Consider the following 23,692-nt stretch of genomic DNA (forward strand, 5'->3'; position numbering starts at 1 on the left):
TTCAAGGATCCACATAACTCTGAGAGTGTTCACCCTTACGGCCCCTTCCATTTGTACAGAGTTACAGACCTGTATTGATTGATTGAATATTTTATTAGGCAAAAAATGTAAAACAGCACAGTTACATTAAAAATACTTTGTCTAACAGGTCCGTTCATAAAAGTCCTTGCGGACTTGTTTCCAATGAGGGCCTTGGTATTCAATTCATAGGCATATATAGTGGCACCACAGTTCAAATATCATTACAAAAAAAAACAGCAAAAAGAAATAACACTATGTACAACAAAAAAATAAATAAAAAAAAGGGGAAAAAGTAAGGATCCATATGGAACCCTTTTGGTCCCCAAACAGTCTCCAGAAATGATATGCCATAATACAGTCTTTCTCACTCTTTTTCATACCAGAATCTCATTTAATGATCTAAAAAATCTTTTGGTGACCACCACCTGACCGATTTTGAGATTTTGAAGTCGATAAAATATATATATTTTTGTTATTTTTTTAACAAAATGGAACTATACCGTCAATACTGTTGTGCCTCTCTCACTGTCTCCATACAGCAGGGGTCTTCAGCAGGGGGTCCTCATAGTTAGGCTACTACAGGGGGGCCGCCAAAAATGTGTGTGATAGGAACTTTTGTTTTACATTAACCACTTGAACCCTAGCATCCCTATTATGAACTGTACCCAAAAATTTGTAGTTCGTCTATTTTCGGCAAAGAGGTTTGGTGCAGGGGCACGGTGGCACTGTCGGTAGCGCTGTCGCCTCACAGCTAGAAGGTCCTGGGTTCGACTCCCGCCGGAGACGTTGTGGGCGCTGGGGGCGTGTCCTCTCCTCTGCGTCATCAGTGCCCATACCCTAGGTGGGGTTAGCGAAAGGGCCTTTCTGTGTGGAGTTTGCATGTTCTCCCCATGTCCCCTAGGGTTGGTACCCTCACAAAAACATGCAGTAATGGTCTCTGTACTGCCTCTACTCTATACTGCCTTCCCCTGATCAGCCGGGGCGCCTGATGGAGGGGAAAGGAACTGGTTGGAATAACGTGATCCTTCAACGCGCTACGTCCTACCGGGGAAATTCCCCCTGTCAGGTGACAAGAAGTGGCCTGCTCACTCCTCATGCATTGAAGGAGGCATGAGCTCAGTTCTGGGCTCTCCCCAGGCTGGCAGAGGGAGAGTAGCGCCCAGGATTACAAGCTTAGGCAATTGGCACTGGGTGATAAAAGGGTAACAAAATTGTGGGATACAAATTATATATATATATTAAAAAAAGAGGTTTGGTGCAGAGGAGAAAAAAACCCTGCCATGCAGCTTCCAGACAGTTCCCTCTCCTGACCAGTCGGTATCTCTCTCTGTTTCTCTGTCCTCAGCAGCGTCCCAGCAGCATCATGAGTACTCAGAGGTGAACATCAGAGGTGTTCCGTTGCTCTCCTCATCATCATCATCAGGCAGAGTGGCTCCGCCCAGTCTAACCTCATCGGGCAGAGTGGCTCCTCCCAGTCTGCCTTCATCAGGCAGAGTGGCTCCGCCCAGTCTGCCCTCAGCAGGCAGAGTGGCTCCGCCCAGTCTGCCCTCAGGCAGAGTGGCTCCTCCCAGTCTGACCTCATCAGGCAGAGTGGCTCCTCCCAGTCTGCCCTTCAGACCTCCACCCGCTAGAGGCAGCACCTGTCCTCCTGCACTGCATGCAAGCACTGCTGAGGTATCATGGAGATTATAGTTTTTATTTTACTTTTTATTTTCAATTTCTGTTTAGTTTTGATTATTTTCTATGTTTTAAAGTGGGTTTTCTATACTGTAGGGTAGGTTATATACCATTTAAAGTGCACTGTGTAACTTTTTTTTTTAATAAATTCATTGTCATTTTGTCCAATCTGTATGGTAGAGTATGTTAAGCAAGGGAAAATGTAAAGGTAGATGGTCATTATTGAAAAATAAATCCTGTGATTATGCACCGACGCGGAGGTGCATAATCACCCTGAAGGGATTTATTTTGCAATAACGACCAGCTACCCATACATTATCCCGCTTATTCAAAACAAAGTATATATCAAAACAAAGTATTTCCTTGCTTAAGGCAATGAGAGTATTCCATAGGTGTTGCCCTGGGCGGACACGGTCGCCTCGGAATACAAAGAAGTGTAGTGGATCAAATAGAATACATTTTCGGTTATTGATAGTCTATTTCTCGCTTCAAATGTTTTCAAAAACATTCTTGAGAGCAACGTTTAGTTGTAAATGACATGGTGTGTTTGTTTACATGGCTGTCATGTTGGATACAGCATAACATCAAGCAGCACAGGTTGATATGAGCAGGTGCTCTGAGCCTTTGATTAGACAGCGGCCTGTTATTGAGCTCAGCTGTCATTATCTAGAAATAACACAACACTGAATTCAGCGATTGACCAATCAGAATCAAGCATTCAACCAAGCCGTGTAATACAAACACGGCAATTACTTATACAATTGGTGTGGTTGTATTGTGTCTCCCTGCTCTTCTAGTGAGACATTTAGGTTGTGTCAAAGGTCACGTCTCACCTAGACACATGAATTTTGACCTGATGGTCAAGATTCAATGTATCCCCTGAGCAAGCAGTCAGGCTCTATAAGCTCAATGGTAAACATTTCAGCGCTTGTACAGGAAACTGGGTTCAATTCCGGGGTAGAAGAGAAAAGTTACATAGTGCAGCTTAAAGACAATGCAAAGACAATAAAACAATGTATCCCATGTAGGGGTAAATCGATTTAATCAATACAATTTTTAACAATTTAACAAAAATAATAGATGGATTGTATAAAACAATACAGCATGAAATAGGGCTTACGTGGTTACGCAGACTAATTGATTTATATATTTTTTTAAAGACAAAATTGTTGATCTGCTATCCTTTCATTAGAATAAAATATTTTATTTTGAACATTTCTAATGACATACCCAAATAGGGACACCTAAACACGTCTAAAGAGGCTAACTCTGAGAGCACAGCATTGTGGGATATGTTGTTCCTTGCTGATTATCTATGTTTTATGTTTAATCTTGTATCAGGTATCAGATGATGTATCTCCATCACCATCCCCGCAGCACCGAGGTCTCCATCCAGCGCTGCCACAGCGACCTTTGACCTCGGACCCAGGAAGCAGCATCTATGAAAGCATTCCAGAGAGGCTGTCTGGACCCCCCCTGCCCCCACCCAACCCTAAGCTACCCCCACCCAACGCCAAACGCATAGCATAGCATAGCATAGAGCACTGTTTACATTTTTTTTAACGTGTGGGTCGCGGACCCATGTGGGTCACGGACCAATGTTTATGGTCTTATTTTTTGTTTCCTACATTTAGTTTTTGATTATCATTAAGTCAAAAGATAAAAAATAAAAATAAATTCATAAGTTAAAGACAAATTCAAACGTTTTTCACAATAATTATGAATAAATCCATTAATTAGAGGTAAAAAATACTTTTAAGAAGTAGTGAAAATAGCCGATCTACAAGCTCACAACACGTTGTGATTCGACGTGTTGTGAGCTTGTAGATCGGCTATTCTCACTCGGATTTCTCTTTTGGGTCTCGAGCTAAAAGGTTTGGGAACAGTGGTTCTCAAAGTGAGGTCCGTGGACCGGGGGGGGGGGTCCACGGACCAGGGATCCAGGGATCCTCGAAGGGGCTCCAGGGGGTCTCCAGCAAAATGAGTTAAAGGACGACTTCGTGTCACCGGTCACTGGTGGGCGAGTTTCTGAACTGTCCACAGCCCACCCTCTGTCTGACACACAGACCGAGTATCATGAGCATTAGTGAGGACCAATTATATGAAGATAGGTTGAAAATGGGTGAAGTGCTCCTTTAAATAAACATTACATATCATGTATAGCATAAAAACTTCAGTTTAACCACTTTAGCCCTGTATATTGTACACCAGCTGTGAGCTTGAGTCTGCTATTTCCAATAAGAGCTTGGTAAATATATAAAAAATTTATATATTTCAAACATTTGAACTCTGGCACAATATATTTCTGATGGGGGTCCATCATCAAATACATACATTTTAGGGGCCTTGACATGTAATAAAGTGTGAGAACCACTGCCTCACAGGTCTGTAACTCTGAGAGGGTACAAATGGAACCAAAAGGACCCATTTAGTTCCATTTGTACAAATTAAAACACGTTAAAATAGAAGATCTACAAGCTCATAGCGCGGCACAATCGTGAAAATTTGTGCAAACCTTTGAATATATATTTTTTTAAGTGAAATTTGTAACTGAAATCTTTGCTTCTGGGGGTCCCTGGAACAAAATATTTGAGATGGGGGTCCGCGGCCAAATACATATCGTTTTGGGGGTCCTTGACATGAAAAAGTTTGAGAACCACTGTATTAGATCACTCCAGATTTCTAGATCACTTGAGAAGCCGTGATCTAGAGCAGTGGTCCTCAACCCTTTTTGTCTTAGCTTCTTTCCCTCAGGTCTGAATCCAATACCCTAGTCTCGCGTAGCCAGACAACTATTCCACAATCTCCGAATGCTATATAGAGCTAAGCAGCAAGCTAAATATACTTAGATGATTTTGATTTATATTCGGATACATTTGCGCGACTGTAAAGACGAAACAGAAGTGGGTCGGAGGCTTCACATCCGGTTTATATTCTAATCATGATCAGAGCTTCCGAGTCCCAGACTGTATGACCGGAAACATTTGAAAATTGTGGGAGGCAACAGTCTGGCCACGCAAGACTACCAATACCCCCTTTACTTTTGCTTAGGAAACTAAGTACTGTACAGTACTGTTTATGTTGTGTATTGGATCCTGTCTTTTTTTGTTCAGACTTCAATCAAATCTGATCTTTAGGACTAACTGTCCACACTGTTATTAAATCTGATCTTTAAGACTGACTGTCCATACTGTTATTAAATCTGATCAGGACTGACTGTCCACACTGTTATTAAATCTGATCTTTAGGACCTACTGTCCACACTGTTATTAAATCTGATCTTTAGGACAGACTGTCTACACTGTTATTAAATCTGATCTTTAAGACCTACTGTCCACACTGTTATTAAATCTGATCTTTAAGACCTACTGTCCACACTGTTATTAAATCTGATCGTTAGGACCTACTGTCCACACTGTTATTAAATCTGATCTTTAAGACATACTGTCCTCACTGTTATTAAATCACAAGGCGTAGCGGCGCGACCCGTTGTGAGCTGGTGGATCACCTTCGTCCAAGTGTCTAGACTGAGACGCAGCTTTAGAAATCAGATGTGAATCACAATCTGATTCACAAACAACCAGTTTCCATGTGGATTTATTCTGTCTAAACTTCGAATCGAATTCCAACGAGGATAGATCAAACACCATCATTAAACTATCAAGATATATAGACCTAAAGTGTGATTTGGACTAGTGTGCACGTTATTGTCAGTTTGTGTGCAGAACAAGTAGTCCCTGTTGGACAACCCTTGCATCTCCAAATTTGAACTGTTAATTACTATCATTATTTTGTAAATCAATGCCCTATTTTGTTGTACAAGAGTGACACCGAAAGGGAGCAAAAATAGCGGATCCACAAGCTCACAACACGCCGTGATGTGACACGTTTTGAGCTTGTAGATCGGCTATTTTCGCAACTTAAAATAATAAATATACAAAGTGTTATGGACATTGGGACTAAATAATAACTATGACTCTGACTCATGACTCTGAGGAAGGTCGCAAGACCGAAACGTCAGTCTATCTGTTTTACCTGCACCGAAATAAATAAAAGGCCTAAACTGTCCGTGTTGCTCCAGTGTTCTCTCTTCTAAATAATAACTACATTGGATCCATTGGAAACATGCGTTTTAAAGGGTCTAACATAATTTCATTTAGATCACATGCAATGCTTCATTGGTTCTCAAAGTGGGGTCCGGGAACCCCCAGGGGTCCTTGGGGGGGGGTTCCAGGGGGTCACCAGCAAAATGTGTTAATATAGCGTCATAGTTTTAACCACTTTAACCTTTTATACTTTGGCTATTCAAAAATAGCAGATATACAAGCTCATAGCGCGGCACCGAGTGCCGCGCTATGAGCTTGTAGATCTGCTATTTTTGAAGAATCGTGAAAATGTTTGCAAACCTTCGAATATGTATATTTAAAGCGATCATTTGTAACTCAAATCTTTGCTTAGTTCTAAGGGTCCCTGGAACAAAATATTTTGAGATGGGGGTCCGTGGCCAAATACATATCATTTTGGGGGTCCTTGACATGAAAAAGTTTGAGAACCACTGCTTTATTTAGTACAGGGGTCCCCACACTTTTCCATGACAAGGACCCCAAATAGTCAATGCCTCTGGCTGTGGCTCCCATATTATAAATGGCTATAAAACAAGGAAAGCACCCGTGTCATTTTAGATTTTAGTGTTGGCTTTTCAAGAGAAGATGCGAGCTTGTACATCTGCCATCTTTGAAAATATTTGAAAAAAAAAGTCTTTATAGTGTTCCCTGGCACAAAACATTTTCAGATGGGGGGTCCAAATATTTATATATCAATTTGAGGGTCCTTACTACAGATTTAGAGGGCATTTGTAGAATCGGCCCCAGGTCTTAATGGGTTAATATATACAATGGATTTTTTTTTCAACTGTTTTGACAGTGACATGCTCAAAATAGGGACGTCAGGTTGAAAATGATTAAACAGGCAGTTGAATTGAAATTGTAAAAAAAATATAGAATTGATTTCGATTCCCCTCTCCTTCAACGTCATTGAATTGCTATGCCAGCTGACATGATGCTTCAGCCATCATGTTAAAGCCTCACCATGTAACTTTTTGTTAATGAATAAATAATAAATAACTGTAATTTTGTCCTATCTGTATGGCAGAGTATGTTCATACAATATAACTTATAAAATGCTCTTCTATTGAGACATTTAGATCGTGTCAAAGGTCATATCTCACCTAGACACAGGATCTGACACGAGTTTTTACCTGATGGTCAAGATTCAATTTATCCCCTGATCAAGCAGTCAGGCTCTATTTAGCTCAATGGTAAAACATAAATGTCAGCACTTTCTTTTTCAAAACCCGGGGTAGAAGGGGAAAGTTACATTAATGTGGGAATCTTATCACCAGCAAAATAAGGCTGGGAAATTAACCCAAAATGTATTGATCTTGCTCACGTAGGTTAACGCTTTAAGACCAGGAAAGCATCATTTGTTTTTGAAAAATCTTGAAAATGTGTGCAAATCTTTGAATATGTATCTTTTTAAAGCGAACATTTGTAAAATGTTTTGCTATGAGCTTGTAGATCTGCTATTTTTGAACAGCCAAATAAATCTAAAAAATGACACTGGTGTGTTCCCGGATTTAATGGGTTAATCGAGCAGGGTTGTGTGTGATGATTGTTACATTTCTTATTATTTATAAAGCAGGTCTACAAGCGCACCACCTCAAATCAAGCTCAAATCTCAATGTGACACGCTGTGAGCTTGTAGATCGGCTATTTTCACTATTAAAACAAATCATGAATCACAATTGATAATGTCATATTGATTTGAAGGCATATCACCCAGCCCTACTACAGGGGGTAAAACCGAACTAAAATCACACTTGATGCTGAAACGAACTGCCTGACATATATTGTTCCACAACATAAATAGAAAGGAATTAAAGCAAAAAAAAAACAGCTACGTAAAGTTTGTCTTTTTTTATTGCCTAACAAAAGACAGACATGTTCCATTCCTGACAAGACTTCAAATTCCACAGTTTCATTAAGAAATAACATCAATCAAATTAATTACAACATAAGAAACCATACAAACAGCGCCCTCTGCATAGCTGGTGCGTCCAGGCCGGCGTTTATATCGGGGAGAAAAAAAAGAAAAAATAACACCCGTTGATTCTGGACTGGTCCTTACACACTGGGAGCGTTGATTTTGTGCAATTAATTCACATGAATTTAAACTCATGTCATGAATACATCCACACAAAACGCAAATATTATGTGGCGATGAAGCGACATTACTTTTCACGTTTAAGCATCAACCTGTACGAATGAGACACAAACTACATGAATAGTTTGATGTGAAATGCTCGCCGACACATTTTCAAATGGATTATTCATTGCGCTCCTGGTGTGTAAGGACCTTAAAGGGGTAGTTCACCCCGAAATAATGCATACATTTCTACAACCATTCAATGGGAGGGTTGTTTTTGAGTTCATTACTTCAATTCATCAAGTGTTTTCTTATATTTTGTTGGATTCTTATCTTCATTAGCCTCAAAGGAACGTTAGACAAATGAAAAATTCTCCTTGTATTCAAGACATCACGGGGTGAGAGAACGATAGAAATAAAGTCTTTTTTTTTTGTTGGATGAAGTACTCGTAAAAAAAAACGTGACGGGAAGGTGGCGCCCGGGAGCCTGTGGCTCCGGCATTTAGGGCCGGCGTCTGCGTTGTAGATGGTGCTCCAAAAAAAGAAAAAATAATCACTGTCAAGGATGGCCCTTGATCGCTGCCATGTTCGTTGAGTCTTTTACCCCCAATATGGGTAAATAAGCTACTGAAATACCCCGACCCCCCCTCCCCAAGACCCACACCCCGACTCTCATCCACATCAGCCCTATTTTATACTCCGTCCTACGACGGTGTCACGAGGCCGACATAGCCGATCTACAAGCTCGCATCGCGACGCGTTGTGAGGTTATAGATCGGCTATTTCGGCTGTTGATCATTTTCGATTAGAACGATGTTTTTGTTTCTAGTTCTTCTTGGCCTTGGGCGAGTCGTACTTTCTCTTGCTCGAGTACCACAGGAGCAGGGGGATCCCGATGGACGGGAGGGTCATCACGCCGAACGCTGCCCAGTCCAGCTATTGAACACGAACACACACACACACACGAGAGTGAGATTAGTCAAATGAACACACCACTGAAATCGTTTTCCTAAAGTGACCCTAAGGTGTTGGAGTGAAACTGGTAATACCCTTAACCCTTTAAGAACGAGAACGCATCTGTGTCATTTTAAGATTTCTTTGGCTATTCAAAAATAGCTCATAGACGCGGCACTTGTATATCTGCTATTTTTTTGGAAAATCGTGAAAATGTGTGCAAATCTTTGAATATATATATTTTTAAAGCGAAAATGTTTAACTCTGTTACAACTTCTAAGGGGGTCCCTGGAACAAGATATCTTGAGAGGGGGTCTGCGGCCAAATACATATAATTTTCGGGGTCCTTGACATGAAAAAGTTCGAGAACCACTGATAATAGCAACATAATTATTTTTTTTAAAACTGTGAAATCCCCCCAAAAGCAAAGATTTGAGTTGTAAATGTTTGCCTTAAAAATATATATATTCAAAGATTTGCAAAAAAAATTCAAAAATAGCAGATCTACAAGCTCGTAGCGCGGCATGAGCTTGTAGATATGCTATTTTTGAATAACCCAAGGAAATCTAAAATGACACAGATGCATTCCTGGCTTTAATAGGTTAATGTGCAGCTTCAGAATAGCTCATAAGCGCCAACTTATACTTGGTGGTGACATCTAAACGTAATGTTGCTGCATTGTAGAACGAGAGTGGAGTAGGGGATGGGGATCGATCGAGGAATTGATTCCCAAAATGATTGAGAATTGGAAATCAGCAAGGTGTTGGCTTATCAATTATCTTATCGTTTCTTAGCGGGACCTGACCTTGAGATCTCTGAATCCAGCCAAGTGAGAAGCACAGTTTGCAGAAGACTTACATAGTGAGGAGAGAAGCGTCTGTCAAACTCTCTCTGAGCCAAGATCCCGCCCTGTCCTGGAGCGCTGGTGTAGCCAACCTGTATGATGACAACATACCCATCACATTCTGCTATATACAGTGGTGGGAAGAGTAATAATTCTTTTTTACTTAAGGTAAAGTATCAATACTGCAATGTAGAAACACTCCGTTTTGAAAATAGCAGATTTACAAGCTGTCATGTGAGCTTGTAGATCGGCTATTTTAACACATTGAGTGCCATAAACAGTCCGGACCGTTTTTGAGAATCCATGCGGAGAGTGCCATAAACGGTCCGGACCGTTTTTGGCCCATTTTTCTTTTTATACGTGGGGCCCACGTGGGGCGCTCTAACGAAACTTTGGGATCATCCAAGGAGTCTCTGAGAAGGAGAGGCCGGGTGTGGATCCATGTCAAAAATCCTTCCGGTCGGCCGCTCCAATGTTAACTCCTTGACTAAAAGCTTAATATCTCCATTTCTTTTTAACGTGGTGGAAGTGAGACGTTTTCGATCGGCGATCACTCTGCAATGGAGGATCGCGTTAGAAATATTATTGTTCCAGGCGTTAGTCGGGACCCTCCGCCGTCTCTCACGCACGCTTTGTTTACATGCACTTCCGCATCGGGGCTTCTACAGCACGAAGCGTATCAACGTGGATGGAAGATATGCAGGCACTGAACGTACCCTATTTTAATAAACCTCTGGCACACAATGTGTTAAAAAGGCCGAAATATATTTAGGGCTGAAGTGGTTAATGTATGTTTTGAAAATAGCAGATCTACAAGCTGCCATGTGAGCTTGTAGATCTGCTATTTTAAAAAGTCTGAAATATTATATAGGGCTGAAGTGGTTAATGTATGTTTAAATTCATAATCAAAATTTTTAAAGTAACTAGTCACTAAGGTTTTCAAATAATTGTAGTGGAGTAAAAGTATAATATTTGCCTCTGAGATGTAATGGAGTAGAAGTATAAAACACAGTAAATAGATCAAAATTGGGGGGGAAAAGTACAGTACTTCAGTACTTAGCTACCTTACACAACTGGCTATATATCGTCTCTGTCAAATGGAAACCAAAACCGTCCATTATTTTTAAGACATTTTAAAATAGTGAAAATAGCCGATCTACAAGCTCGGGGTGCGAGGCGCTGTGAGCTTGTAGATCGGCTATTTTCACTACCTTTGTGTGACACTCTTGTGAGATAAGATAATCTACAAGTGCTGTGAGATTGCAGATCAGCTATTTTCACTATTTTTGTGTCATGCTGTTGCGCGACAAAGTATAAACTAGGCCTTTAAGGGGTTAATCAAGTTAATTGATTTGAATCGATTATAAGAAATGTATTTGGCATTTCTCACGTTGATTAGCAGATATATAAAACATTAACTTATCAAGAAAATATGCTCTCGGCTATTCAATTAATCGCATAAGTAATAAAATAATAATAATATGTAGCCCTAACATGCATGCTCTCATCAACTCTTTTACTGCCATGGACGCGTTTTCGAGTCAATTGGTTCTTGGTCCACAGTGCCATTTTTGTTTTTTCGTTATTCACTCAGAACCAGGAGATAACGCGATCCAAAGATTTGCTGCTCCATTCACTTCCCTGTTAAAATATTAGGGAAATATTCTGTATCTCGGCTCCTGTGTTTTACTATGTATTTTTGGCAAAACATGCCATTTTCAACTTGCCGCAACTATGGAACGGATTCATTTTCCCCCTAATTCTACGAGACCCCTGTGTGTGTAATGAGGGGATCACCGTGCAGACAGCGTTCACAGAAAATATTCCATGATTTTTCAAAGGTAGGTACAAACACTAGTTTTCGCTGGCACTGGGGTGACACTATTACAATTTTACTCTGGCAGTCAAAGAGTTAAAAGACGTGCGTAGCATTAGAATACTCACCACCACTTTGCCTCCCTCCTGGGCCAGGTAGCTGACAGAGGCCGAGGTGAAGTTAAAGTAACCGGCCTTCAGGGGGCGCAATACCACGGTGTGAGACACATTGCTGGCACTGGGAGTGTGAGGGTTAAGGTACACACACACACACATCACTGACAGTGGTGTAAAAAGTATATCATGGTCATGACCAAAACTGTTACTTTTCAGAATTAAAAAAACGCATTGCATAGTGGCACGTTATGAGATTGTAGATAAGCTTGTAAATAAGCAACTACACTTTTATAACAAACACGCCCCAAAATAACAACTTCTAATATTTACAAGCGACTTTAAAACAAGCTTAAAGGCGCTTATAATGATCCGATATGGCAACAGTGGAGCTGTGAACGTTCAGAGTGGGAAGGGATGCTTGCGATTGGCTCGCTATAGCTGTACACACAGGGTTGAGCGGTTTGCAAACGTTAATATCTTGCACGTCCAGATCTAGACAACTATATGGTCGTTCCGCCATACTGCACGCTCTCCTATCAGGGTATAGGGCATGTGAATAGTTGGTTTAGTCTCTGTGCTGACAGGGTTGTCCACACTGTTGGCAGAAAAAACTAGCCCAAAGTCGCTTATAATAAGCAGACGTGGCAACACTGGCTGTCCCGATCATTAGATTTTAGTTCATGATGATTGTCGTACAAATTAATTGTAATTAATGATTTGTTTTTGGCATTGAACACGGTAATAGAGCAATACAAATGATATTTCTGTTCTGTGTCTTTTTAAGATTTCTTTGGCTATTCAAAAATAGCAGATCTGCTTTTTTTTTTTTTGTGAAAATGTGTGCAAATATTTGAATATATATATTTTTTAAGCGTGCATTTTTAACTCAAATCCCTAAGTGCCGTGCTACGAACTTGTAGATCTGCTATTTTTGAATAGCCAAAGACATCTAAAAATAACACAATATTCTATCCCGGTTTAAACAGGTTAATTGTATACCTTCCAGAATAAAACATTAAATAGCCAATCTGAGAACTCAAAACGTGTCGCCATCGCGACACGTGAGCTTGCAGATTTACTACGCAATGATGCACACAGGATGAACATAATACTGGAGTTGTGTTTTACGAGTCTGTTGTTTAAGTGAAAGGATACGGGGCAATTCTGTCCCACTTGACGTTCAGCATTCCTGAGACGATCCCAAAGTCCTCTGGGGGGAAAGAGTCGTCGGACAGCTCCACTTCCAGGGCAGCACTGTGGAGGAAAATAAAATAAATAAATGTTTAACCCATTAAGAGCGGGAACGCATCTGTGTAATTTTTTTCATTTCTTTGGGCTATTCAAAAATAGCAGATATACAAGCTCATAGCGCGGCGCTATGAGCTTGTAGATCTGCTATTTTTGTAAAAATCTTGAATATATATATATATTTTTAAAGCGAATATTTTTAACTCAAATCTTTGCTTCTGGGGATTCTACAAAATGTCTGTTTGAAAAAAAAAACATGTTGCTATAATCTGTTTCTCAAACTTTTTCATGTCAAGGTCCAAGGACCCCCAATATGATATGCATTTGGCCGCGGACCCCCATCTCAAAATATGTTGTTCCAGGGACCCCGCCGGAAGCAAAGATTTGAGTTACAAATGTTTGCTTTAAAAAAATATATATTCAAAAGGTTTGCACAAATTTTTTTTTTTCTAAAATAGCAGATCTACAAGCTCATAGCGCGGCACTCTGTGCCACGCTATGAGTTTGTAAATCTGCTATTTTTGAATAGCAAAAGAAATCTGAAAATGACACAGATTGAGGAACCGGAATGGGTTCCATCACATTTAGAACCGTGTTTTTCACCGTTAAGAGCTGGTATGTGTATTTGTTTTTAATTTCCAGGACCACCATAACTTTGAGAACGTACAAATGGAACCAAATGGACCCAGAACACTCTCAAGAGTTACAGAGCTGTGAGGGTCCATTTGGAACCCCCTACAGGGATCGTTAAAGGGGAACCGCTAAGGAATCGAACTGTTAAAAAGTAATATTTCACTTTCAAACATGTTTTGGGGTCATAGTAACGTCTACTCTGGCTTTTGTGAGCACCCCAGAAAGTTGCTTGATTCACCATTTAGATATTTCATTTTCATTTTATCACACACGCACCCCCTTCTATTCTGGGGGTCCCTGGCACAACACATTTTTACATGGGGGTCCGCGGCCAACTGCGTATCAATTTGGGGAATCCTCGACTTGGACATTTTTTGAGAACCACCCTGGTTTGGGTTTATGACAGGGGTCTTCAACAGGGGCTCCGGGACCCCTAATCTACAAGCTCACAGCGTGAGGCGTTGTGAGCTTGTAGATCGGCTATTTTCGGCAAACAGGTTTGATGTAGAGGGGGGGAAAAAGCAAACCAAGTACAGTGACAGGTCAAGTTTACTAAGTAATTTACGGTTTAAGGTTAAATGTCTGAAAATACACATCAATCAATCCAACTATGTATGAAATCTATGAAATAAGTTTAATCTTCAATACAATATACAGTGGGGGGGGTCTCTGCTTCATCTATCGCTCAGCTAAGGGGTCCTTGGGCTGAAAAACTTTGACGAACCCTGGTTTATGGTCAGTGGTGTAAAGTAACTAAGTACATTTACTCAAGTACTGTACTTAAGTACAATGTTTAAGGTATTTTTACTTTCCTGGATTATTTCCAATACTTTTACTTCTACTCCACTACATCTGGAAAATATTATACTTTTACTCCACTTTTTTTTTTTTTACTTTAGTTACTAGTTATTTGTATGTATTGTTATTACAATTATTCATGCCAATACTTTTGTACTTTCACTCAAGTACATTTTGAGTTCCGCACTTTTACTTGTAACTGAGTATTTATATATTGCAGTATTGATACTTTTACTCAAGTAAAAAAATGCTAGTACTTTTTTTCCACCACTGTGTTATGGTATGGTCACACACTGTACCTGGTGCCAACGTTGTAGATGTTGTACTGCAGGGTGAGATCGCGCCCCTCCACGGCATAGCGGTTCAAAAGGGCTTTAGAAGCCAGCAGACGAGCCCCCTCCTCGCCCATTCCTACTCCCAGCACCGCCAACAGCACAAACACAAGCACAGTCCTCATCTGAAAACCCACATCACACACACACACACACACACACACACACACACACACACACACACACACACACACACACACACACACACACACACACACACACACACACACACACACACACACACACACACACACACACAAGAGTCTGAGTTAGGGCTGAACAAATATGTCCATAATCAATCATTTCATTATCAATTAGTAGCGAGCCCTATTTTGGGCATAATTATCATTATAGGCAAAAAGTGTAAAAACTAATATTTCAATTATTGTGAAAATAGCAGATTTACAGGCTCACGTGTCGCTATGCGCCGCGTTATGAGCTTGTAGATCAGCTATTTTCACTCTTTTTGCATGTCACCGTTGTGTGGTGAAATATGAAATAATGCTTAGGTGGATACATCGATTTGTTGGTATATCGTTGATGTCCGGCAGAAACCAGCTAACTCCATTTTTCCGCTTTTTAATTTTTTCCCATAAATCAGTGCTATTGAACACCCTTTACGCCTGTGTGTTGATAAAAAAAATATTGAACAAATGAAAAGTATTAAAAAGCGCTTCTGACTAAACCAGCTAACTCCATTGGATCCTCAAACTTTCTGCTAAACCAGCTAAGTCCACCAAAGGGCTTGGAGGTCCATTCAGCTGTTCTTAATGATGAACAAAACCTCCCAACTCCACTTTTTGTTTAGTTTTTTTTTGGAGTTACAAATCCCCCCCCCCCCCCCAAAAAAAAAGATTAGGCCTAATTAGAGAATAACAAACTGATTACAGAGAGACAAGCAGAGATTAGAATGTAATGTTTATCTAAGGTCTCAGTGTGGGGTCCAGGGACCCCCAGTGTAGTTAGATGGACCTTACGGCTCTGTAACTCGGTAAAAATGGAACAAAATTGACCTTTACAGGTCTGTAACTCTGAGTGTACAGATGGAACCAAATGGACCCTTACACTCTCAGATTTAAATGAACGCTGAGGTTGACGTGATCAATGTTTCAGGTAAATACGACAAGATAAATACAGAGAATGTAAAAGAATAGCAATTTTTTAAATCAGTTGCATTGTTATCTCACACATATACACACACAGCGAAGGAATTCTGAACCAAATGACAGAGCATATCAGACCAAATCATCTCCAACAATACAAATGTTCCCTAAGTCTGGGTTTGGTCAGCTAACAGGCGAGCATTGATGAGGATTTCACATGATGTATAACGCATGGTTTCAAGGAAGCCTAGCACACAGCCAGTAATAAAGGAGAATAAAACTGCAGTGGTTGCAATAGAACAATAGAACACTCCAGTTTAAACGTTCGGGCCCAGGGGTCATCAACATGTCCATCCACGGACAAATGTGTGTAGATTTTGTTTTACATAACATTATGTTCTTACTTTGGTCATAAGACCCAGTTACTGAATGTCAGTCTCCAGGTGTTCCTCAGAATATGTATGACACTGATTTACTACTATGACACCATGTATGGCACATTAGGAGTCTACCAGTACAGTAGTTCTCAAACATGTTATTTCATTTGAAAGGACCCCCATAACTCTCAGAGTTACAGACCTGTATTGGTCAATTTGGACCACCTAAAACAACCCCGAAGGTCCCTCAACCCACTTTGAAGACCACAGCACTAATAGTGTACATGTAGGGCTGTAGCTCTGTTTCTGGTCATATGTGTATGTCCATGGCAAACATTTAATTTTGACAAAAATGTCCACCATAAGCCGGCAAGGCGATGAACCCTGATCGGGCCAAATGTGAACTTTTTACGTTACAGTAACGGTTGCTAAGCTACCTAGCCTACGTGTACAAGTAGCCTAGCTAACGCCGAGCATGTCTACATCTATTAACATGAGCCCTGCACTTATGATCTCAATGCCCTCAAGCATGCATTAAGAGCATTCTAAAATGTCAGATCTACAAGCGTTGTGAGCTTGTAGATCTGCTATTTTCAAACAAAAGAAAAGAAATATTTTGAAATATTGCATGTATAATATACACATTCTTGTATGGGGTCTCTTGACAACAAAATATTTTAAGAAGGTTGGGTCTACATCTACAAATACATATTAATGTGGGGGTCCTTGACATGAAAATGTTTGAGAACCACTGTTTTAAACAACATTAGGAAAAAGGCACAAATAAGCAACTACACTTTAGAAACAAGAAAAAGCTAAGCAACTTTACAGAAAAACAAGCCCAAAGTCGCTTATAATAAGCGGACGTGGCAACACTGGCTGCAGTGAATGAGTGGATGCGACGCCTTTACGCTTACGTGTACTTTGACTGGACCATTCAAACTACGCTACAAATAGCACGTTCACACTCGTTTTAAACATTAAAACAATAGCAAAACCAATGAATGTCGTTAAACATGTTTATGAATCCAGGCAGAGCGATAAAACGTGTGTGTTTAATGTTTATTTACAGGTAAATAAAGTGTAAAGACAGGACGCTTACGTGTACTTCTCGACTCACTCGACCATTCAAACTGACGTTACAGATAACACGTTCACACTCGTTTTTATACATTAAAACATTAAACACACCAATAAATAATGTATTAAAACATGTTTATGAATCTAGGCAGAGCGTTAAAACGTGTGTATTTAAGGTCTATTTGAGGCAAATAAAGAGAAAAGAGAGGAGAAGCTTCTCACCGCTGTTCTGCTGTTCTGTTACTCCGACGTAGAAGGAGCGAGCTTTGAGCATGCGCAGGACGTGAGCTCCGCTTTAGGAATGACGTGTGGACTGGAATCACTTCCGCTTCGCCAGGGTTTCACATCCGGTCTAGAACGGATACGATACGGGAACTGGCCTATTGTTTGTTCGTTTGTGTGTGCGTTGAAAGGCCCGGATACAGTAGGCGGGCTCTAAGACCAGATCAGAGCCTTAAAGGGATATTTCACTTTCAAAAAAACTTTTGGTCATTTTATCGTCTACTCAGGCCTTTGTGAACCCCCCCAGACAGTTTTTAAGTTGCTTGATTCAATATTTATATATTTGATATTCATTTAATCAGACACGCCCCCTTCCTATACAAACCCATTGTAACTTCAAACTCCATTTTAACCATGTTAGATTCATCAAAAACACCCGTCCTTGGTTCTGGTGACTCATCCCCCTAATACGCGAGGGGGCCGTGTTTTTTCAATTACTTTTTTCATTCATTTTTTATATTTTTTTGGGGAAATAAAATAAAAAAAATGAAAAAAAATAGCGGAAAAACACGGCCCCCTCACGTGGAGGGCAGGGTGAGTCACCAGAACCAAGGATGGGTGTTTTTGATGAATCTAACATGTTAAAAATGGAGTTTGAAGTTATAATGGGTTTGTATAGGAAGGGGGCGTGTCTGTTAAAATGAATATTAAATATCTAAATACTGAATCAAGCAACTTAAAAACTGTCTGGGGGGCTCACAAAGGCCTGAGTAGACGATAAAATGACCAAAAGTTTTTTTGAAAGTGAAATATCCCTTTAAGGGTATTCGAAGACAGCTATCTATCTACAATGATCTACAAGCTCACAACGCGTCACGAAGCTACGCGGTGTGGGCTTATAGATCAGCTATTTTCGAAAAGGAAAAGAAATGTGCTCCGCTTTGGAATGACGTGGAGATTTTTCTTTTTTTAAATGGGAAAACATTATAATGAGTAATATTTTTAAGAAAGAAAATACTACTACTATTACTAATACTACGAATAATAAAATGAAATGAAATGAAATGAAATAAAATACAAAATATAATAATAATACAAAATAACGTTTGGGTACATTACATTTCAGTCATTTTAGTAGACCCTTTTATCCAAAGCGACTTACAATAAGTGCATTCAACATATAGGGAACGAAACTACTAATCACCAGAAGTATTTGCATTCTCTTCTAAAACAAGCAACTAAGAGACGAGTATACCTAGCGCAGTAGCGCTAAAGTAAAAGTGCAATATATCAGCTACCTACTTTCATAAACAGATGGGACAAAGTAGGAAAATCAAATGAGCAAGAGCTAAAACAAATAAGTGTATCGAATAAACAAGTTCCAATAAGACAAGAGCTAGTACAACTAATTGACAACAAGTAGGCCAGGCAAAGAGGAAGGGTAGTGTTTCCTGAAGAGGTGGGTTTTCAGCCTGCGGTGAAAGATGGGCAGTGACTATGCTGTCATGACATCAGTGGGGAGTTCATTCCACCACTGTGGGGCCAAAACAGAAAAAAGACGTGACCGTGTAGATCGGCCAGAAGGACCCTTGAGAGACAAGGCAATCAGTCGCCCCGAGACGGCAGACTGAAGTGGTCGGGCAGGAGTGTAAGCGTTGACCATAGCCTGGAGGTAAGATGGAGCTGTTCCCTTCACTGCCCTATAGGCTAGCACCATGGTTTTAAACTGGATGCGAGCCGCTACGGGGAGCCAGTGTAGAGAACGGAGAAGGATAGTTGTGTGGGAGAACTTGGGGCGGTTGAACACCAGACGAGCCGCAGCTTTCTGAACAAGCTCCAGAGGTCTGATGGCAGACGCCGGGGCACCAGCAAGGAGGGAGTTGCAGTAGTCCAGGCGGGAGATGACAAGAGCCTGGATGAGCACCTGTGCTTCCTTCTCAGTGAGGAAGGGGCGAATCCTCCTGAGGAGGAGGAATCTGCAGGACCGTGTCACTGATGCGATGTTTGCCGAGAACGACAGTTGGTCGTCCAGGGTCACACCCAGACTCCGCCCCACAGGTTGAGAACCACTGTACTACAACTTTATGGTAGTTTTACTTTACTAATTATTTAAATTTTGGGTACTACATCTCAGAGGCAAACTGAACTTTTTACTCCACTATATAATTTGACAGCTTTAGTTACTAGTCTTTGTAGATTTAGCTAGATATACAAGCTCACAACGCGCTGTGATGCGACACATTGTGAGCTTGTAGATCGGCTATTTTTGAAGGATTTTGAGACATTTCGAAAATGTTGTTTCTATTTGCATTGCTGTAAATGTTCCATTCTGTATGCAGGGCTCCAAGAGCACTGGTTCTCAAAGTAGGGTCCGGGGACCCCCAGGGGTCAATGGGTCATTGGGGGGGTTCCAGGGGGGTAAAATATTGGTAACTAGACGCGTCGCAATTCAGGGCAATTGCAGAGTGTGGTTGCACCGACGCGAGTCGCTGCTGTCGGGACTCGAGGAATACCGTCGGAGGCTGCGCCAATTACAATGTCACGTAACTCCTGAGATCACTTGCGTTTCATTTTGAGAGGATTGATCCCCCGAACATAAGGTTTTTGCATCAAACAGTTACATTTTGCGCATTTGTGGCGCCCCCTATGGGTCAAAGTGGAAATGCTTTTGGGGATTTGTTGAGTAAACCATCCTCGACATGAGATTCCAATTTGGGATTGACTAGACGTTTTGTTCGTGTTTTTTGGCATTTTTTGTAAAACAGGCCCCTCCCGCTAACTTTGGAATCCAATTACGGCCGAACGGTATGGACTATCAAAATTCCGCTTGGATATGTTTATCGCATGGGTCCATAGATCATGTGTACCGATTTTTGTGAGATTTGGACAAAATCCGTAGGAGGAGGAGATAAAAGTGTGTTTTGAAGAAAATTCAAAATGGTGGAAAATCTATCCAGACGGAAATGGGCGTGGCCTATATGGGGAGTTGCGTCGTGACCCAAGGAATCCAGGGGAAAATATTTTTTTATTCTACAACCTACGGTTCAAGAGTTATAGGCCAAAAGGTAAAGTGGGCTGTTATAGCGCCACCATGTGGCCGACTGGTGTGATTATTTTTTTAATAATTTTGCAATAAACTATTAACCTCCCCTCCAAGTCTTGTAACTGTAGCCCTTACGGTTTCCGAGAAAAAAATACTTGAATGGGAGTTTTTGCAATTCCCATTAAAGTGGATGGGGAAATTTAATGCACTAATAAATCAATATCAAAAAATCTATCCAGGCGCAAATGGGGAGTTGCGTCATGACCCAAGGAATCCAGGGGTAAAGATTTTTTCATTTTACGACCTACGGTTCAAAAGTTAGAGGCCAAAAGGTAAAGTGGGCTGTTATAGCGCCACCATGAGGCCGATTGGTTTAATATTTATTTAAATAATTTGGCAATAAACTATGAACCTCCCCTCAAAGTTTTGTAACTCTAGCACTTACGGTTTCCGAGAAAGAAATACTTGAATTCGAGCTTTTTCATTTTCCCATTAAAGTGGATGTGGAAATTTAATGCACTAATAAATCAATATCAATTAAACTATGTAACCAATCTCTTAGCAAAGTACAAGCACAGGATTCCCGCTGAAGCCGGTCATTTTGACATATGGCATGAAATTGGGAAAAATAAACTGTGGAGGAGTAGCAAAGCAAAAAAAAGTTTATCTAGAATAAAGTCGGTAGAGTACTATAGTCTGGTTGCCCATTCGGGCAACCACACTAATTAGGAACCAAATGGACCCTTAAGGTAGCCTGGTAAACCCCCTCCCTCCGGAAATCTCATTTGCATTTGATTTCAGGGAGGTCTGGGATTGCGCAGGGAGTAAGCATGCCCGAACACTGCGTGTCCGAACCAATCAGCGGCTGCTAGGGGCGGGATCATCCAATCACTTGCCTAGTAGCTTGAAAAAAAGAAAAACTGTCTGTCTACGATTCTGCGACCGAAGTCTCAGATGGGAAGTAGGCTGTGAAACAAATGTGTGTCGCAAGCTTCTTCCATTTGACGGTGTCAGGTTACCCTTAAGGGTCTGTAACTCTGAATGTACAAATGGAACCAAATGGATCCTTAAGGGTATGTAACTCTGAGAGTGTACACATGGTGTAAAATGAACAGATTTTACAGTGTAGACTGGGGTCCTAGTCCCAGAAATAAAAATGGTATCAAATGGGGGTCTGTGTGATCTAATATATATCTCACTGGGGGTCCTTGAAATTAACAAAAATAAGCTTTGTAATCACACAATATTCACTAATACGACATCAATACTGCAGGTGTCTTAACAGCAGTTATATGTAGAGTCTCACTGCCCTTTGCTGGTTACATTGGTACGTTTCATATAGACTGGAACATAGATGTACTGTACTGCTGCTATTGTATTGTTGCTTGTTCAGAAAGCTGCGGCTCATCTGGTGTTCAACCGTCCCAAGTTCTCCCACACAACTATCTTTCTCCGTTATTTACACTGGCTCCCCATAGCGGCTCGCATCCAGTTTAAAACCATGGTGCTAGCCTATAGGGCAGTGAAAGGAACAGCTCCATCTTACCTCCGGGCTATGGTCGATGCTTACACTCCTGCCCGACTACTTTGGTCGGCCACCTTGGGGCGACTGATTGCCTCGTCGCTCAAGGGTCCTTCTGGCCGATCTACACGGTCACAACTTTTTTCTGTTCTGGCCCCACAGTGGTGGAATGAACTCCCCACTGATGTCAGGAAAGCAGAGTCACAGCCCATCTTTCGCCGCAGGCTAAAAACCCACCTTTTTAGGAAACACTACCCTTCCTCTTCGCCTTGCCTACTTGTTGTTAACTAGTTGTACGAACTCTTGTTTTACTGTTTTATTGGATCTTGTTTATTCGATACACTGATTTGTTTTAGCTCTTGCTCAGTTGATTTTCCTATTTTGTCTCATCTGTTTATGAAAGTAGGTAGCTGATATACTGCACTTTTACTTTAGCGCTAGGTATACTCTTGGTTGCTTGTTTTAGAAGAGAATGCACTTAAATACTTCTGGTGATTAGTAGTTTTGTTCCCTACCTATGTTGAATGCACTTTTTGTAAGTCGCTTTGGATAAAAGCGCTAAATGACTGTAATGTAATGTAATGTACAATGGTTATTATTAAAGATGGGTCTTTAATTGCTTCAGTCATCAAATCAATTTAAGTAGGCCTTCTTTTAGCTTTTTAAAGGAAGAAATTAAAACATGTACCCATCATTTTCCAATGCTAGTAAAGCAAGGCTGATAAAAGTATCAAACTCCCCAAATTCTCCAGACCACAGGAAATGACCTCTACTATGTTAAAAAGTTTCTGGGGGAGGACCCCAAGACACATGCTTTCAAATAACCAGCGGTGTAAAGTAAGTACATTTACTCAAGTACTGTACTTGAGTACAATTTTGAGGTACTTTTACTTTACCGGAGTATTTCCAATTGTCTATACTTTTACTTCTATTCCACTACATCGCAGAGGCAAATATTGTACTTTTACTCCACTACAATTATTTGAAAACTTTACTAGTTACTTTGCAGATATAAATATATTACATTATAAAACATACATTAACCACTTTAGGCCTGTTTTATAGGGTATTTTAAAATAGCTGATCTACAAGCTCACAGCGCGCCGCATCGTGATGCGTTGTGAGCTTGTAAATCTGCTATTTTCAAACATGTTACTACTTTTACTTTTGGTACTTTAAGTACATTTTGATACCAACACTTTTGTACTTTTACTCAAGTACATTTTGAATTCCAGACTTTTACTTGTAACAGAGTACTTCTGCATTGCGGTATTGATACTTTTACTTAAGTAAAACATTTGAGTGCTTTTTCCACCACTGCACATAACGCCGCATAAGGCTCTAAGACCGCGGCCCTGGAATCCAAACACGCCCCCACGGCCGTCCTGAGTGACAGGATGCTGTTTGCTATGAGAACTAGGCTTGTGCTGTTTTTTAAATTATTTTTTTATTTGTAGAAGTGATTCTACAAATATGGGAAGTTCTCTATAAGCCTATCTATTTCTTTTAACTCAACAATAGCTGCAATAGAGGGCCGAAGTCTGACGTCACTGCCGCTAGAGGGCGCTGTTCCGCTGGTTCGTGGCTTTATTTTTTGTGTTGAAATCCCCATTGGAGAATCTTAGATCACGTTATATAAGAACTGTGTTCCAAACATAAACACACCACCCTGGCGATTCTGTCATGGGGCAATCTGGGAACC

At 40.7% G+C, this 23,692-nt stretch overlaps 2 protein-coding genes across 2 annotated transcripts in view; one reads left to right on the forward strand and one right to left on the reverse strand.

Moving 5' to 3' along the window:
• LOC308095240 (uncharacterized protein) overlaps positions 1-5,766 on the forward strand; it is a 63,561-nt gene extending 57,795 nt beyond the window's left edge. Inside the window, exons 11-12 of the mRNA XM_080442223.1 lie at positions 1,367-1,695; positions 3,040-5,766. Of these exons, the coding sequence (XP_080298349.1) occupies positions 1,367-1,695; positions 3,040-3,228 (518 nt within the window). The 3' untranslated portion in view covers positions 3,229-5,766. The remainder of the gene's footprint in view (positions 1-1,366; positions 1,696-3,039) is intronic.
• Positions 5,767-7,658: 1,892 nt separating this feature from the next.
• ssr2 (signal sequence receptor, beta) lies at positions 7,659-17,491 on the reverse strand. Its single transcript, XM_080441445.1, has 6 exons — positions 17,426-17,491; positions 14,611-14,768; positions 12,788-12,886; positions 11,645-11,753; positions 9,715-9,792; positions 7,659-8,838 (listed from the first exon to the last, which is right to left on the reverse strand). Exons 2-6 carry the CDS (start codon positions 14,766-14,768, stop codon positions 8,728-8,730), a joined length of 555 nt encoding a protein of 184 aa, XP_080297571.1. The 5' UTR covers positions 17,426-17,491; the 3' UTR covers positions 7,659-8,727.
• Between the last annotated feature and the right edge of the window lie 6,201 nt (positions 17,492-23,692).

The sequence above is a fragment of the Gymnoscopelus braueri genome, assembly GCF_963280865.1.
Source record: "Gymnoscopelus braueri genome assembly, chromosome: 11".
Taxonomy (NCBI): domain Eukaryota; kingdom Metazoa; phylum Chordata; class Actinopteri; order Myctophiformes; family Myctophidae; genus Gymnoscopelus; species Gymnoscopelus braueri.

Bases quoted from the DNA above. Each gene is read 5' to 3' on its own strand.
- ssr2 (XM_080441445.1), bottom strand. From the start codon at position 14,768: ATGAGGACTGTGCTTGTGTTTGTGCTGTTGGCGGTGCTGGGAGTAGGA. The intron at 11,754-12,787 runs GTATCCTTTCAC...TCACACTCCCAG, and splicing joins AAGTGGGACAGAATTGCCCC to TGCCAGCAATGTGTCTCACA. The intron at 9,793-11,644 runs GTGAGTATTCTA...GTCATCATACAG, and splicing joins AGGAGGGAGGCAAAGTGGTG to GTTGGCTACACCAGCGCTCC.